Below are 18,306 nucleotides of genomic sequence, written 5' to 3'. Positions count from 1 at the left end.
TTAGCCATTCTGACAGATGTGAGGGGATCTCTCATTGTGGTTTTGATCTGCATTTCTCTGATGATGAGTGATGCTGACCATCTTTTCACGTGTCTGTTGGCCATTTGGATATCTTCTTTGGAGAAATGTCTGTTCATGTCTTCTGCCCATTTTAAAAATTGGATTATTTGTCTTTTGGGTGTTGTGTCAGTTCTTTATATATTTTAGATACTAGCCCTTTATTAGATATGTCATTTACAAATATTTTCTCCCATTTCATAGGGAGAAATTGTTTTTTTAGTTTTGTTGATTGTTTCCTTTGCTGTGCAGAAGCTTTTTATTTTGATGTAGTCCCAATAGTCCCAAAAGTTTTGCTTTTGTTTCCCTTGCCTCAGGAGACACATCTAGAAAAATGTTGTTATGGTTGATGTCAAAGAGGTTACTGCCTGTGCTCTCTTCTAGGATTTTGATGGTTCCACACCTCACATTTAGGTCCTTAATATATTTTGAGTTTATTTTTATGGTGTAAGAAAGTGGTCCAGTTTCATTCTTTTGTATGTAGCTGTCAAGTTTTCCCAGCACCATTTGTTGAAGAGTCTTTTTCCCATTGGATATTCTTTCCCCCTTTGTTGAATATTAACTGACCATATAATTGTGGGTTCGTTTTTGGACTTTCTATTCCGTGTCTATTTTTGTGCCAGTATCATGCTGTTTTAATTACTGCCATTTTATAATATAACTTGAAATCTGGAATTGTGATATTTCCAGTTTTGTTTTTCTTTTTCAAGATTGCTTTGGCCAACTTCAGGATCTTTTGTGGTTTCACACAAATTTTAGGATTATCACAGGATCGTGCAGGTCTATTTTTGGACTCTGTTCTGCCACATTGAGTTCTAACTGTGAAAAATGCTGTTGGTATTTTTTGTTTGTTTGTTTTTTGCTGTTGGTATTTTGATAGGGATTACATTAAATATGTAGATTGCTTGGGTAATATAGACATTTTAACAATATTTGTTCTTCCAATCCATGAGCATGGAATGTCTTTCCATTTCTTTGTGACATCCTGAATTTCTTTCATCAGTGTTGTATAGTTTTCAGAGTATAGGTCTTTCACCTCTGGTTAAATTTATTCCTAGATATTTTATTGGTTGTGGTGCAATTATAAATGGGATTGTTTTCTTAATTTTTCTTTTTGTTAGTTCATTATTATGTTAGGAATGCAACAGGGGCACCTGGATGGCTCAATGGTTGAGCATCTGCCTTTGCCTCAGGTCCTGGGATCAAGTCCCGCATTGGGCTCCCCATAGGGAGCCTACTTCTCCCTCTGCCTGTGTCTCTGCCTCTCTCTGTCTCTCATGAATAAATACAATCATTAAAAAAAAGGAATGCAACAAATTTCTGTACATTGAATTTGTATCCTGTGATCTTACTGAATTCATTTATCACTTCTAGCAGTTTTTTGGTGGAGTCTTTAGGGTTTTCTACATATAGTAGTATCATGTCATTTACAAATAATGAAAGTTTTACGTTTTCCTTACCAATTTGGATGCTTTTTATTCCTTTTTTTTTTTTTTAAAGATTTTATTTATGAGAGACACAGAAAGAGAGGCAGAGACACAGGCAGAGGGAGGAGAAGCAGGCTCCATGTAAGGAGCCTGATGAGGGACTCGATCCTGGGAATCTGGGATCAGGCCCTGAGCCAAAGGCAGATGCTCAATTGCTGAGCCACCCAGGCGTCCCTTTATTTCTTTTACTTATCTTATTGCTGAGGCTAGGACTTCCAGTACTAAGTTGATTAAAAGTGGTGAGAGTAGACATTCTTGTCCTGTTCCTGACCTTAGGGAAATAGCTCTCAGTTTTCTATCACTAAGTATGATGTTGGTTGTAGATTTCTTCACATAAGGCCTTTGTCATGTTGAAGTATACTCCTTCTGACCCTACTTTGCAGAGGGTTTTTTTTTATATTTATCATGAATGGATGTTGTACTTTATCAAATGCTTTTTCTGTATCTATTGAAATGATCATATGGTTATTATCCTTTCTTATATTGATATGACATATCATTCATGTTGATTATTTGTGGATATTGAACCACCCTTGCATCCTAGGAATAAATCCCATTTGGTCATGGTGAGTGATTCTAATGCATTGTTGGATTTGGTTTGCTGATATTTTGTTGAGGATTTTTCCATATACTTTCATCAGGGATATGGGCCTATAGTTCCCTTTCTTTGTGGTATCTCTATCTGGTTTTGGTATCAGGGTAATGCTGGCCTTATGGGATGAATTTGGCAGTTTTCCTTCCTTTTCTGTTTTTTCACAATAGTTTAAGAAGAATAAGCAGTAACTCTTCTTTTAATGTTTGGTAGAAATCACCTGGGAAGCCATCTGGTCCTGGACTTTTGTTTATCGGGAGTTTTTTGATTACTGATTCCATTCATTGCTGATAATTTGTTCAAATTTTCTATTTTTTCCTGCTTTAGGAATTTATCCATTTCTCCCAGGTTGTTCAATTTGTTGGCATGTAGTTTTTCATAATATTGTTATAATTGTTTGAATTTCTGTGGTGTTGGTTGTTATGTCTCCACTTTCATTAGTGATTTTATTTATTTGAATCCTTTCTCTTTGTCTCTGTCTCCTCTCAATGAGTCTGGCTAGAGGTTTCTCAATTTTGTTGATCTTTTCAAAGAACTAGCTCCTGATTTCATTGATGTGCCCTACTGTGTGTGTGTGTTAAGTTTCTATATTATTTGCTTCTGCTCTTTTTCTTTTTTTCCTTTTCCTGGGTTTGGGCTTTGTTTGTTCTTCTTTTTCTAGCTCCTTTAGGTATACGTTTAGGTATAAGGAGACTTTTCTTGCTTCTGGAGGTAGGCCCGTAGTGCTACATTTCCCTCTTAGAACTGCTTTTGCTGCATCCCAAAGCAGGTTATAATATTTAAAAAATGGATCATACTTTTATTTTATTTATTTTATTTATTTTTTTTTAATTTTTATTTATTTATGATAGTCACAGAGAGAGAGAGAGAGAGGCAGAGACATAGGCCGAGGGAGAAGCAGGCTCCATGCACCGGGAGCCTGATGTGGGATTCGATCCCGGGTCTCCAGGATCGCGCCCTGGGCCAAAGGCAGGCGCCAAACCGCTGCGCCACCCAGGGATCCCTGGATCATACTTTTAATGTCATATCTAAAAAATCTTTGCCCAACACATGATGACATGGACTTTTCCTCTATGCTTTGTTTTAGAAGTTTTATGGTTTTAGATTTTACATTTAGGTCTATGATTTATCTTGTAGTATTTGTGTACAATGTGAGGAATGGTTGGAGGTTAGTTTTTTAGCATATGTTTATGTAATTGCTAAGGTCTCATTTGTTGAAAAGACTGTTTTGTTCTCCAAGGAATTACATTTGCATCTCTAGTGAAGATTGATTGGCCATATTTGTGCAGGTCTATTTTTGGACTCTGTTCTGCCCCATCGAGTGTCTGTGTCTCTCCCTTTGCCAACACCACACTGTCTCGTCACTGTAGCTTTAGAGCAAGTCTTGAAATCAGGTAGTCTGTGTCTTCCAACTTTGTTCTTCTTTTTTAAAACTGTTTTTTAAAAAATATTTTGTTTATTCATTAGAGACACACGCAGAGAGAGAGAGAGAGGCAGAGACACAGACAGAGGGAGAAGCAGGCTCCATGCAGAGAGCCTGATGTGGGACTCGATCTCAGGACTCCAGGATCACGCCCTGGGCCGAAGGCAGGTGCTAAACCGTTGAGCCACCCAGGGATCCCTCAAAACTGTTTTAGATATTTTAGGTCCTCTGGGTTTCCATACGAATTGTAGAATCAGCTGTCCATTTCCACAGAAATGCCCTCACATGTCCAGTGGCTGCTGGCAGCTGTGCTGGGTGCTGGAGGGAGTCTGAATTGGCACAATCATGTTGAAAAAGAACTTAACATTAGCCAATAAAGGAGAGACGGCAAGAATGTGGCAGGTGAGCCTTGCAGACGCAAATGCACGAGGGGTGGTGTCTGGCACACCCTGAGGCCCCACATGAGACTGGGCTGCAGCAGGTTTGTGACTCAAGGTGTGTTTGTGAGAGCAGACGCCACACAGCGGCGGAGACAGGAAGAACAGCTCACGGAGCAGCCTGAGCAAGGGGACTGACTGCTCGGCTTCTGTGTGTAAGTGGCTGAAACAGGACAAAGCCTGCCACTCCTGGATGTGTGTTGAAGGGGAAACCAAATGAACGGGGAGGCAGTAGGGGACGGGGACAGTCCCAGGAGCAGTCGCTGGAGCAGAAGGGGGCATGTCAGGGTGAGGCCGGGCCTGGGGGAATGTCCTTCCTTCTGTGCCTGGGGCTTGGGACTAGGGGGGCTGCCTGTTTCCTGACTCTTCTGTGGACTGCCCTCACTGCCCTTTCTATTGGCAAAGCTGGGGAGGGGGCCAAGACACCTCAGCCCCCCAAGACCCTGTCAGTAGAGCTTCCCAGTCCTCCCTTCCCTCTCTTCCCCCTTTGTCCTGCTGCTGCCCCACTGAGGGCAGGGCTCCTCAATTGTACCAACAAGGACCCCCAAGCCTGGTGGTCCAAATGGGAGTTCCTATAAATACCCTGTTAGCTTAACTGTGACGGCAAATTTCAATCCACTCCACAACCAGTATTTGTTTGAATGTATCTATTTCCTTATTAATGTCGAAGTCCTAGAAAAATACCATACAGTCCTGCCCTCTGGCACCCCCGGGGGCTCATCAGAGCCTCCTGGGAGGCAGCAAGTGCTCCAGGTGCTCCCAGGAGTCTGCCCCCCAGCCCCGCTGGGTCCAGCTCACCTGTGGGGCGCCCTTCTTCCTGCTCCTTGTTGTCCAGCTTCCCAGACTCCTTCTGGCTTTGCATGTCAAAGGGAGAGGACTCATTGCCCTCCATCTGTTGCTCAGAAGGGCTGATGATGATTTTTTCGTAAGAACCTTTATCTTCATATGTGAACAGACTGCTCTGAAAAGGGAACACAACACTTTTACTAGCAGTTTTCCATTTGCCTTTCCCACTCAACTGCCCAGACCTCTGTTGCCAAGGAGGGCCACATGGAGAGCCTAGCCACAATCATCCTCCTTGGCTCCCTCTCCCACCTGAGCCAAGCATGCATATCAGGGCAGCAGCTGGCCCAGGGGCTCAGCGCCCAACCCTGCCTCACTTGTCTCTAGCCCAGGCTGGCTCTTCCTTGTTCCACATTGACGCTCTACCCTCCTGTCTTGGGATGCCTGGTCCCATTCCCCCTGTGGGATCGGAGCCCCAGGCCCCAGCTCCACTCTCTTGGCTTCAGCTCAGATGCCTGCAGGCCTAAGGGCTGACCCAGCCTGCACCCCTCTCCTCACCCACCATTGCCCTGGCCGTGTTCTGGGTTTACACCCCCACCCTTACCACCCTTGCCCCCACCCCACTGGTCCTCTGTCCCCTCTGGGGGAGATACTTCTGAGGCCTTTGCTAAGAGCCCTTAATAAGTAGACCAAACGGGATCCCTGGGTGGCGCAGTGGTTTAGCGCCTGCCTTTGGCCCAGGGCGCGATCCTAGAGACCCGGGATCCAATCCCACGTCAGGCTCCCGGTGCATGGAGCCTGCTTCTCCCTCTGCCTGTGTCTCTGCCTCTCTCTCTCTCACTGTGTGCCTATCATAAATAAATAAAAATTAAAAAAAAATAAGTAGACCAAACTTTGAAGTAGCTCAGTGCTTCTTACAGGAAGTTTCTCTCACCCATCCTTGCCCCCAAAAGACCTCCCAGTGTCCACTGAGTGTGATGGAAGTTGTTTCCACAGATAGGGGCACACCGTGTTGCTCTGAGGTTGTTCTCAATCACTTAGCAGCATGTCTGCATGGCCTTCCCATGAAAAGACCATTGCTCACCTCACACCTTTGGAAAAGGTGCAGGAGCGGGCAGGGTTTGCCTGCGGTGTTCAGGCCGTGTCCTCTTGGCCAGCCTCCTGCTGGGACTTCATAGGTGCACCAGGAGAAAGGTGGTCCCTTGTGGCTCTCAGCCACCACCCTGTCAGCCACCACACACTCCAGTGGGGTCACTGTGGCTCTAGGTGTCCTCTCACGGAGCCCAGTCTCTCCCACTCTACCTGACGACACCCAGCCCTATGTTGACAGACTCTTTCCTGTCATGTCAGTTTTATACTCACAGGACTGTGTGGGGTGCGAGGAGGCCTCACGCCTTCCCCTGGGTGAGCAGCCGCGGCTCATGATCAGGACAGGCAATATACTTACTATTTTCATGACTGACTGGGAGAGGTCCATCTCATAGGACTCTGAGGCCCGAACAAACTTGAACCTGGTGCCCAAGCCCCCGATGTTGGTCAGTGTGATGATCCGGGACGTGGTCTCCCCCACCACATAGCTGCCAAAGTCAATGAGCTCCTTGTCGAGGGACAGCTGCCGAGAGACCCAGGAAGGAGCCAGGGTAAGTGTGCCAGGCAAGCTCTCCTCTCCCACCTGCTGCCCTACGGCCCTGAGGGTACCCTGGAGCGCTGGCCCCTTCCTCTGGTACCAGGCCAAGTCCTACATCTGGTTCCAGGGGCCTTTGCAGACCCCAGGAACACGGTCCACATCCTAGAAATCCTCAGTTTGTGGATTGATCACGACAATTTGGGAGCTCCTAAGCTTCAATTTTTTCTCTTTTCTTTCCTTTCCTTTCCTTTCCTTTCCTTTCCTTTCCTTTCCTTTCCTTTCCTTTTTCTTTTCTTTTCTATTTTTATTTTTTTTGCTTCAATTTTTTAAAAGTCCAGTCAGTTAAAAAGAAATGAGCTATCAAGCCCTGGAGAGACAAAGAAATCTCAAGTGGCACATTGTTAAAAAGGTACATACAGCAATGCCAACTGTGTGGCATTCTAGAATGTATGGCATTTTGGAAAGAGGTCAGTGGTTGCCAGCAGTGTGGGGGCGATGAGCAGGTGAACACAGTGGGGCTGAGGGGCAGTGACACCATTCTGTGTGATCGGAGGGGTGGTGACAGGTCCTTATAGCTTTGTCCGAGCCACAGGACGCACAGCAGTTAGGGCCCTGTTACCCACCATGCACCCTGGGACCCTGGGGTGGAGGGGACAGTGGAGGCTGGGGCACCCGGGAAAATTCTGCAGCTGCCTCACAATTTTGATGTGAACCCAAAACTGCTCTAAATAATAAAGTCTATTGAAGAATATATCATTTGGGACTTTGAGGAAATTTCAACAGAATGGGAAATGTCATACAACCATGTCTCTTGGTCACGGTTTGAAGAGACAACCTGAGTAGGGACAGTAGGGAATAGGTGTGGAGCTAAGTGACTCTGGGGCAGCACGGAGCCTGCAGGCTGGGTGATCAGGGCACGGGTGGTGGCTGGGGGAGCCACGCTCTCCCTGTTGGACCTGCTCACAGGTCAGCAAGGGGAAGAGACTAGAACGATCCATGTGGTCCTAGATTAGAGGTGGAGGTGTCCGTATGAAGGTTTGGAAGTGCCAACATCCCAGCTCTGATGGCCACATCTTCTGTGCAGATACCCGTTTATTTTTTTTAATTGTATGTATGTATATATATATATGTATGTATTTATTATTATTATTTTATTTTATTTTTTTTTTAATTTTTTAATTTATTTATTTATTAGTCACAGAGAGAGAGAGAGAGAGAGGCAGAGACATAGGCAGAGGGAGAAGCAGGCTCCATGCACCGGGAGCCCGATGTGGGATTCGATCCCGGGTCTCCAGGATCGCGCCCTGGGCCAAAGGCAGGCGCCAAACCGCTGCGCCACCCAGGGATCCCTATTATTATTATTTTAAAGATTTTATTTATTTATTCATGAAAGACAGAGAGAGAGGGAGAGAGAGAGAGGGAGAGAGAGGCAGAGACACAGGCAGAGGGAGAAGCAGGCTCCTTGCAGGGAGCCGGACGTGGGACTCGATCCTGCGTCTCCAGGATCACGCCCTAGGCTGAAGGCAGGCACTAAACTGCTGAGCCACCGGGGCTGCCCTGTATTTATTTATTGAGAGAGAAAGAGTGTGCATGTGAGCAGGGTCGGGGAGACTAGGGCAGGGGGAGAAAGAGTCTTAAGCAGACTCTGCACTGAGCAAGGAGTCCGACTTGGAGCTTGATCTACTGCCCTGAGGTCACAACCTGAGCTGAAACCAAGAGTCAGGAGATGAACTGGCTGTGCACCCCCTACCCCAGCGCCCCCAGATACTGGTTACTAACATCACTCTCCAGGAGAAGAAACCGGGCTATCTAGGGAGAGGACTTACTCTAGGATGGGGGGCAGGAGGTGCGCAGATGAACCTGGCATGTTATCTGGTATTAGAAAGAAAGGAAGTGTGCTCAACCAGAAGTTGTGAACACAGTAATAGTCGAGTGTCAGAGGACCTCAGGGCCACTGAATTTCTTCTAAGAAAAATGTGAGCAGCAGCAGAAAGTTGTATTTGATTCTAATTCGAAGAGTGAAATCAATAAATAATTTTTATAAATTAATGAATGAGGAAGAGATAAATTTCCTTTACAGAAGAATTCCAAATAATCCACATGGCTGTTTGAGTCTCTCCCGCCCCTCTGGCCCTCCCACAGAGCACAGTTTGGCAGGAGGATGGCAGAGCAGAAACATTATGGTGAGGAAATCACACTGAGTCAGGTGATGAAGGTCATGGGGCACTGTGAGGAATGGTGGTGGTACATGTGGGGCTGTGTGTAAATGTGTGAGTATGGGTGTGCATGCATGTGGGGCTGTGTGTGAGTGGGCACACGTGTGCAGGTGTGTGGGGCTGTGTGTGAAGGTGTGGGTGTGCATGTGTGTATGGAGTACGTGGGCAGATGACCTGTCTCCTGGCTGTAGGTCACCAGACTTCCAGAAGCCACGTGTGGACAGGATGGAGGGTGGCCCTTCTCAAACATGCTGAGCTGGAGGCAGTGCCTCGGTGGGCCTGGGTTGCTGCCCTGGAAAGAGGCTGGTGTGTTCTAAGTGTGGGAGCAACAGGTCACAGGTGAAGTCAGTGGCTGGTGGGCTGCACTGTGGGGCACCTTGTGTGCCCCTAGCAGTTCTCCCTTCTTCCTGTTTATGACAGAGCCCGAGCTTCAGTGGAACATGGGCTCTACTGCCCAGTCTACCTTATAGCCAGAGGTCAGCATGCCACCATCACTTCCAGCTCATGAGGGGGACCTCCTTTTCCCCTTCCCTCTGACTGGGAAGGTACAATGCTTGGAAGCCATTTTTTGAGGGTGGCAAGGCAGCATGCCAGCCCAGCCCCTGACCCCTGAGGCAGAAACAAGTCCTTGCTTAACTGAGCTACAGTCTTACAGTCTTAGGCACCTTTGTCATGGCAGCTCCACTTGATGATCTGATGATCAAACTGCAGGGAAGCCCAGAGGACACTAGGAGCCTATGCTGGGCATTTGACCGTCCTTCTCTGCACTTGGCAATGGGCCAGCCTAGCAGATGAGTGCTTTCCAGGTCCATCCAAAAAGGAACCTGAGGCCTGCCTCCGGGGGAGCAGGGCTTCCAGGTGCCCAGCCTTCTCCCATGGCCGAGTCTGGGGTTTGAATCTTGACTCCACCACATACCTGCTCTTTCTGAGGGCCTGTTCCCCAGCAAGTACTGCTGCTTTTTGCCATGAGCTGCTCTGAGAAGGCGGTGTCCACACCGCGCGGGGGTGGTTCAGGAGCCCTGGAGCATTGGTTGCTGGAGGCAACGTGTTCTGTAGCACACATCAGCTCTCCATGGCTTCTGTGAGGCTCAGCAGCCACCAGTAGAGATGCCACTGCCCTGGGGCCATAGTGCACAGGCTGTGTATAAACCTAAGTGGGGGCCCAGGGCTGCCATGGCCACGGCTGGGCCATGTGAGCACCAAGAATGGAGACTAAAAGATCAATTTAGTCTTTAGATTGTGGAATACGCAAAAGCCGTGAATCCATGAGGAAACAGGAAGAGAGAGGACCTAACTTGCCACCATGAGAAGTGATAACTACCAACTCCTTATGCTAAAGACTAGTAAAGAAGTGAAAACATAGGGAAAGCAACAAGTCAGTACTGAAAACGGCCTTCTGAGCCTCCCCTGTGGGGCTGGAGGCCAAGGGGTTGAAACCAGGGAAGCACAGCTGCCTCTCGTGACTCATCCCTCCTCAGGAAGGGGCTGCTTCAGGCAGGAGGTATGGTCATGGCTCAAACCTTGAGTTGATGGCCACACTTGGTGGGGAGGTGGCAGTTGGTGCCACACTGGGGTTCAAGACAAGGTGGCGGGTTGTTGCCATGTTACCGGCAGCATCAGTGGCAGACGGGAGAAAGACTCAGGGGACTCGGACATGACATATGACAACAGGTGTCGAGTCTGAAGGAAAGTGAGCAGAGCCTACGGGACCACGGGTGGGCCACCATTGGTGGACTAGAAGCCATATCACAGAGGTCCTGGCAGCGGAAGACAAGGAACATGGTCCTAACTCCCAAGTTTGATGAAAGACATGAATATAAACATCAAAGCAGCTCTCTGAACTCTGAGTAATATGAACCCAAAAAGACCCATGTTGGGACACATTACAATCAAACCACTGAGACCAAGAAGGGGAGGTGATGACCCAGTGCACATGAGGCCTGGCAAGGTCATCAGCAGATTTCAGAAACTCTGGAGGCCAAAGGGCAGTGGGTGGATGTATACAAAGGGCCTAAAGGGAAAAGCTGTCAACCAAAAGCCTCTCTCCAGCAAAACATTCCCAGATGAACAAAAGCCGAGGGCCCTGCAAGAAATGCACCTGGAGCACTCTGAGGCCAAACGGGGAGGAGACTCAGGAGACAGTCACTCAAAGCCATCAGGGGAAATACAGCCTCAGTAAAGGTGAGTGCACGGGCAACATAAAAGCAAGTGTTCTTTTCACAGGGCTTTAACTGTGGGTTTTGTTCTCACATGATTTAAGAGACTAATGCTTTTTTTTTTTTTTTTTAAAAAGCAGGTATTATTAGTCTAAAAGCTAATGTTATCATCACTTTGGTTTGTAATCCACATTTTGCTTTCTACATGAAAAGAGACTAATGCGTGTGAAATATTTTGAGTTCCTGGTTTTGGACACACAGTCACAAAGATGTAATTCTGTGACATTAATACCCGAGCTGTAAAGGGGCAGACATTCTATCAGCTACTGGACTTCAGCTGCGAGAAATCTGAGAAATCTGAGTCAGGGTGCTTTAACGTCAGGATGTGAAATGGAATCCCTTGGTAACCACAAAGGAAATAGCGACAGAATGTATACAAAAGGAAATGGGAAGGAATTTAAATATTTCACTATAAAAAAAATCAACTAAACACAAAAGAAGACGGTGATGCAGGGAATGAGGTTCAGGAAGGCAAGGAGTGGCAAACAGAAGCACGGCCTCCGCACCTACAGGCTTGACAAGGACAGACATTCTGACACATGCGGCAACAAGCAGGACTCCTGAGGACAATCACAAAAGACAAATACCACGTGATTGCACTTACAAGGCACTTAAAGCATTCAAATCCCCAGAGACAGAAGGTGGCGAGGAGGCGCCCAGGGCCATTGCAGTTAAGTGCTGCCTGGGGACAGAGTTTCCATTCTGGAAGGCAGGAGAGTTCTGGAAAGCATGGAGGTGGTGCCTGCCTATTATGAACGCATGTAATCTACTGAAGCGTGGACTTAACACTTGGCTAAGATGGTAAATCAACACAGTGTGCGATCTTGAGGGTGTCCTAGCTGGCAAACAGCGATGGGAGGTGGTTTGGGGCAGCTGGTACATGTGAGTGTGGACCAGGTAACAGGCCGGGAGGAGGCATGTGGATGTTGCAGGGGAGAATATTGTTACTATTGTGACCTCTCGTTCATTCCCGCTTTCGGTCTTGACATCCCGTGCTGTCCTGGAAAGGGGGCTTCTTTCTCTGCTCCACTGATGGAACATGTTGCATGTGACTTGTGTTAGTCAACATTGTTAGGAGATGCAATGAGGGAGGTTGTGTGGGTGGCCCTCGTTTCCAGGGCTGTGGCTGTTATCCATGAGAAGCTACTGCTTCGTTCACTTGTATCCTGAAGTGAGCCACCTGGCCAAGCCCAACCTGACAAAATACTTGCTGCTGAGATAAGCTGCTAAATGTAGGAGTGGTTTGTTACCCAGCATCATTGCAGTAAGTGCTGACTCATTCACTAAGGAGGGGCCATGGTTGGTGGTTTCTGGAGGAGAATCTCCTTTATTCTACATGAATGTGGAAGTTTTTTAAGGCTGAGGTGTTGATATTGCTGGTTTACTGGGAAGTGGATCAGCAAAGCACACACCAGGCAGCACATCCTGTGTGGGCTATTTTTTCTGCTTTTCCTTATGTTTGAATTTTTTCTTAAAAAGAGGATCAGTGATGACTACATTTACCATGACGAGCACTGAGTAATGTATAGAACTGTCGAATTGATGTTGTACACCTCCAACTAATACAACACTGTATGTCAACCACACTCCAATGATAAAAATTTAAAAAGTAAAGAATTTTAAAAGACTCAGTCCTACACAGCAGAGGTAAACAAAATGAAAAGGCAACCTATAGAATGAGAAAAATATTTGCCATCCAAAATATATAAAGAACTCACTCACACAACTCCCGGCATGGAGCCTGCTTCTCCCTCCTCCTGTGTCTCTGCCTCTCTCTCTCTCTTTCTCTGTCTATCACAAATAAATAAATCTTTTAAAAAAATAAAAATAGGCAGGGACACCTGGGTGGCTCAGTGGTTGAGCACTGCCTTCAGCTCAGGGAGTGATCCTGGGGTCATGGGATTGAGTCCCACATCCAGCTCCCCACAGGAAGCCTGCTTCTCTCTCTACATGTGTCTCTGCCTATCTGTTTCTCTTGTTAATAAATAAAAATAAAATCTTTTAAAAAAATGGACAGAGGACCTGAACAAACATTTTTCTTTTTTAATTTTTTTTTTAATTTTTATTTATTTATGATAGTCACAGAGAGAGAGAGAGAGGCAGAGACACAGGCAGAGGGAGAAGCAGGCTCCATGCACCGGGAGCCCGATGTGGGATTCGATCCCGGGTCTCCAGGATCGCGCCCTGGGCCAAAGGCAGGCGCCAAACTGCTGAGCCACCCAGGGATCCCATTTTTCTTTTTTTAAATAGACAATTTAAAATTAAGGCAGTTCTTATGGATGGAGCACTCAGGTGGTTGATCCATGGGGTACTACGCAGCTCTTCTCCACTACCCTGAACGCACATTCTTCTAAAGGACACATGTAGACAGCCAACAGGTGTGTGGAAAGTTACTCAACATTGCTTGTCATCAGGGAAATGCAAGTCAAACTACAATGAGGTGTCACCTCACAGCTGTTGGAACGGCTAGAATCAATAGACAGGTGTTGGCAAGGATGTGGAAAAGGGGAACCCTCATGCACTGTTGGTGGGAGTGCAAACTGGTGCAGCCACTGTGGAGAACAGTCTGGAATTTCCTCGAAAAGTTAAAAGTAGAACTACTCTGAGATCAGCAATCTCATCTCCAACAATATATCCAAGGAAATGAAACCACTAACTCAAAAAGACACCTGAAACCCCATATTCACAGCAACATTATTTACAATAACCAACCAATGGGGACAGCTTAAGTGTCTGCCAGTGGATGAACAGATAAAGAAGATGGGGTATATGTACGATGGAATAAAAAAGAAGGAAATCGTACCATTTGGAATAGCTCGATGAACGTTGAGAGCACTTTGCTCGGTGAGAGAAGCCAGGCAGAGAAAGACACTGTACGACCTAACTTATGTGAGGAACCCACAACCCCAGCTCATGTGCAGACAGCAGAGGTGGTTGTGGGAGGTAGTGCAAAGGTACAAATCTCAGTCATCAGGCCTGGGGAGGTGTCCACAGCATGGTGACTATAGTTTCAGAAGGAAATAGAGGGGACATCACAGAGCATCTGAGGTGACCGAGTCTCCTGAGATCAGCCCTGAGGTCTCCCGGTGGCTGCAGGACTTGCCCCTGCTTCCCAGCGTCCACATGAACACTCACTTGCTCAGAGCAGTACTCGAGCTCTCACCTGCCCAGGCCGCTGCTCCAGCCTCACCCGAGCTGTGTGGGACCGAGGCCCAGACCTGGATGCACTGCTTGGTGCCACCAAGGCTTCCCTGGAGGTACTGGCTCGGGAGTCTCTGGACTTACCGTGCATTTCTTTGTGGAGCACTTCAGTGGAACAGAAAATCCACCCGTCTGAGCCAGAAATGAGACGTTTCCTTCTAGATCTTTGTTTATCTAAAAAACAAAACACCCCAACCACCATAACGTTTGTAACTTTGCCTTGTCTTCAGAACCATGGGCTGGACCTGGGTGTGGCGGCAGCAGGAGGAGCCCCACACTGGCCACGGACCCTTAGGACACTTGAACATGCCCCATTTAGACCCAAGAGCACCAACGGATCACACCTGCTGGCTCGCAAACCATCAGGGCAGCCTTGTAATTCTTCCTAACATCAGAAACATTGCTGAAAGTGTCTGGAAACAGAACAGGGGCCTGTGTGACCCCCACTGAGGCCCAAGTTTCCCTCCTCCAGCACCAATCACACCGATGTCTGCAGAGCCCAAGGAGAAGCAGAGACCCAGTTCCATCCACCACTCACTCACAATGGAGGAAAGTCCGTTTATATCACCTGGTTTTGGGACAGGCACTCACCATGGGCTTGAAGGTGACAAGTACTTCGCAGGACATCCCGGCTGACATGGGACCAGGGGGATCAAAGCTGCAGGCACAACAATTGACAGGATATGTAATCAGAGCAGTGGGAAGGCATAGTTGGACAGAAGCAGACACTTGAGTGGGTCTCTGCACTCCTTCCCGCCTGTGCTGGGCACTGTGGCCCAGTGCCCCAGTGCCCAGGTCCCAGGAGACACTCAAGTAACATCTGAATGTGTGCAGAGTAAGGGAGTCGATGGGCAAATAAGGCAGGTCCCCAGAGGGGGCAGATGCCACAGCGTGAGCAGTACTCACGGTTAAACTGGGGACATGAATGTGCCGGCCTGGAACCACAGGCCTAGGGTTTCAACACCAGCGAGAGGGGTATGAGCCAGGTAGGGGACTCACACTGACCCTGAACACAGCTGGGACCCTCTGAACCCCATTTTCCATGAAACAGGGAGATTTGAGGGCAGTCGGCCTGTCTTGGTCTGGATCCTGAGTGAGAAAAAGAAGCTCCCAGAGAATTTCTAATGTGGGATGTATTTTCAGAAGGTTGGATTTTACCAAAGGTGCTTGAATTAGAAAGATATAAGCTAAAAATTTAATATAATTGTCTCCCCCCTGGCTGGTAATGACCCCACAGCACCAGGCAGAAGCAAATCCAAAATGTCTCTGGTTGGGAGGGAAGGTTTTTGATGCCACATCACAGAGACCCAGTGGGGCAGAATCCCTCTGGTGAGAAGATGGGAATCCCAGGTTGGAAAGGACACATGTAAGCCAACAACATACGTGCAGACAGTAGGGTCAAACTCCAAGGTCCTCGGATGAGAGAACGATTGAATGGTGACTTTAAAAGATGTAACATTAAAACTATCAACAGACAGAGAATCACAGATATGAGAAGGGAACAAGGTACCATCGAGATGTAGCTGCGGGCCTGAGGCAGGAGGCAGGACTTTGAGAAATGAGAAGTATGGCCACTGAAATCAGAGACTCAGTGAGCAATTTCAACAGCCAATTAGACCCAGAGTGAGAAGGGCCAGGTGAGCGTGGGACTCGAGACCACACCTGGACATATGGCTGGAGAGGTGTCCACAGTTGTTCAGAGGTCTGAGTCCTCAGGGAGCCCTAACACATCTAAGAAATCAGCCCACACCTGCAGGACACGGGAGACAAGGAGGTCTCAAGGTGGCCAGAGGGAAGCCAGACAACCCACAAGGGCTGTACCTTTGGGCTGGAAGCCAACTTTGCAACAGCAGTCATAGGGACCAGAAGATGGAGGGTGATAACCGCAGTGTGGGAAGAAAGTAGCTGTCCACGAGAGATTCAGCTCCAGCCCCCTCAGGGAATGCTTCAGGATCGACTCCCCAAGACACCCATAGATCAGCATGAAGAATGAGTGGACCGCAGGTACATCCTGGGCCTCCAGGACAGGACAGGACAGCGTAACAGTGCTAAAGGGCAATTTCTGGGTACGCTCTGCCCACATAAGCCTTTGCAGAGCGGGGAGAGTCCAGAATGCTGCTGGAAAGAGGGGGGGCACACAGATCCCACGTCTGACCTACAAACAGTGCCCGGAAAAGAATAGCATGTCCTATGTGGGAGAAGCTGACCAGAACCCAGGTCAGCAGGCACAGAGTGTGGGGACAGGTCTCAGGGATGGGTGGTAGGTACCTGCCCTGCAGCCATGCACTCCAGCCAGGAGTCCTAGCGCCATCCTGGGTCATTGTGGGCCTCCAAATCAATTAAAAGCTAGCAGAAACCAGGAAGAAACTTCCTTAAAACCAAAGGCAAAATGCAAAGGAGAAGAAAAGAGAGACACTGTAGTGGAGACAGCAGGTCTGCCTGAGAAAGATGTGGGGAAAAAGCAAGGAAGAAGCAACATTAGGGGGGCCAGGTGGATGGAAAAAGACCCACTCATGCACCAGTGGGGTTCTGCAGAAGGAAAGGGAAACATGGTGATAGAATGGACATGCAGACAGTTGGAAGGGACCATTCCGTGGCAGGGACGGGTCTAAGCTTCACACAGAAAAGGCCCAACAATTGCCAGGGGCATCTTGGCCAGAATGGGTGATACACTACAAGAAAGGGCATGTGGCCGCCACACCCGGATCATGCAAAATGAGGTTGGCCTCCAACAACACCCACACAGGGAGAGAGACAGTGCAGCCTCCAGCAGAAGGTCTCACGCGGAAGCACTGGCTGCGAGGTGGGAAGGCGTGAGAACCACCCACAGCCCACGCCACAGCCCCTCACTCTATGTGGATGAAGTCCCGGAGATGCTCCTCCACGCCCACCAGTTTACAGTAGTTGATGGTGTATGTGGCGTTTATCAACGTGATCTTCTTCTTGTACACTTTGCCGATATCAAAATCCTGGGAAAAGCAGAGGTTATTTGGAGCCTGTTGGAGGGTGGCCACCTCTGTGAGCATGTGGTGACTTTCCTCACATCCGATGGCCACTGTGAGGATGCCAGAGGAAGGTCTGGGGACAAGCGTGAGGGCCATCCTCACAGACCAGGAGCAGTTCCCCAGGTTTCCTGACCTGGGAAGAGCCCCTCTGGGGGTGCACGAAGTGCAGGGAGAGTGGGGTGGGAATTGGCTTTCTGGGGAGCCAGGTTGGTGTGGGCTAGGCCGGAGCCCTACTGGGATGGACAGATGGATGGATGGACAAGGGACTGCATGCCAGCCCCGGAGCCCCCGCAGCCTCTCCTGGCTATGAGTACGTGTGGGCCCTGACCTCCTTGCTGTCCCTCTCCAGGGAGGCTGGCCCTGAGCAGGGGACCCTCAGGGGCTGGTGTCTGACCCCCACCCCGTCCCCTGCACCAGGGTCTGTCCCTCCTGCACACCCACTGGGTTCTCAGGGCTCACCTTGAAGTGAATGAGCTTGGGCTTGCTGTTGAATGGGCGACCTTTGAACTCGTGCCCTGACACCACCTGCTTGTGGGTCACTCGGCTGCGCAGCTGCTCCATGGTACGGGCCAGAATGTCCTTGTCCATCTTTGTCCCATCCACGGGCTTCCTGTCTGCCTCCTCTTTGGGCACCTGAGGTTCCAGTAACAGTGGCTGGCACCAGGGGCAAGCCCAGGCCCAGAGTGGCATTCTGCCACCTGTGCCCTGGGGGGTGGCTGGGGGGCAGCGGGAGGAGGTGGCACAGAGCTAGACCCAGGGCAGCCAGGCCAGGGGAGTCTGGCATCAGCCAGCAGGCCGTCCTTCAGAGAAAAAGGAAAGATGGGAAGAGCAGATGCATCCAGGGGCCCAGCAGATTTCCGGGAAGTAATGCCCAGGTGGGGTTTTTTAGATATTTGAACAGTTTACTAATTTATCTGTTTTTATTCATTTTCCATTTATATATATACTTTTTTGGAAGGCGAGGAGCAGAGGGAGAGAGAGAATCTTTTTAAGACTTTATTTATTTGAAACAGAGAGAGAGAGAGAGCAAGAGAGCATGAGCAGGGGGAAGGACAGAGGGAGAAGCAGACTTCCCGCTGAGCAGGGAGCCCCTTGCAGGACTGGATCCCAGTACCCTGAGATCATGATCTGAACCGAAGGCAGATGCTTCACGGACGGAGCCCCCCACCAGGCGCCCCAGGAGAGAAAGAATCTTATGCAGGCTCTGTGCTGAGTGTGGGGTGCCTGGGGGCTTGGTTCAGTGTCCAACTCCTGATTTTGGC

At 48.6% G+C, this 18,306-nt stretch overlaps 1 protein-coding gene across 5 annotated transcripts in view; it reads right to left on the bottom strand.

Moving 5' to 3' along the window:
• The window catches only part of CFAP74 (cilia and flagella associated protein 74), a 66,503-nt gene that overhangs the window by 22,017 nt on the left and 26,180 nt on the right, over positions 1-18,306 (bottom strand). For all 5 annotated transcript variants that reach the window (XM_077891585.1, XM_077891587.1, XM_077891589.1 and 2 more), the window contains exons 13-18: positions 17,504-17,677; positions 16,890-17,008; positions 14,631-14,697; positions 14,124-14,213; positions 6,227-6,391; positions 4,795-4,957 (exon numbers count right to left, since the gene is read on the bottom strand). In XM_077891585.1, the coding sequence (XP_077747711.1) occupies positions 4,795-4,957; positions 6,227-6,391; positions 14,124-14,213; positions 14,631-14,697; positions 16,890-17,008; positions 17,504-17,677 (778 nt within the window). The remainder of the gene's footprint in view (positions 1-4,794; positions 4,958-6,226; positions 6,392-14,123; positions 14,214-14,630; positions 14,698-16,889; positions 17,009-17,503; positions 17,678-18,306) is intronic.

Source organism: Canis aureus, chromosome 3, assembly GCF_053574225.1.
Source record: "Canis aureus isolate CA01 chromosome 3, VMU_Caureus_v.1.0, whole genome shotgun sequence".
In the NCBI taxonomy this organism is placed as follows: domain Eukaryota; kingdom Metazoa; phylum Chordata; class Mammalia; order Carnivora; family Canidae; genus Canis; species Canis aureus.
The sequence above is the reverse complement of the archived record's forward strand: the minus strand, read 5'-3'. Positions and strand labels throughout refer to the sequence as shown.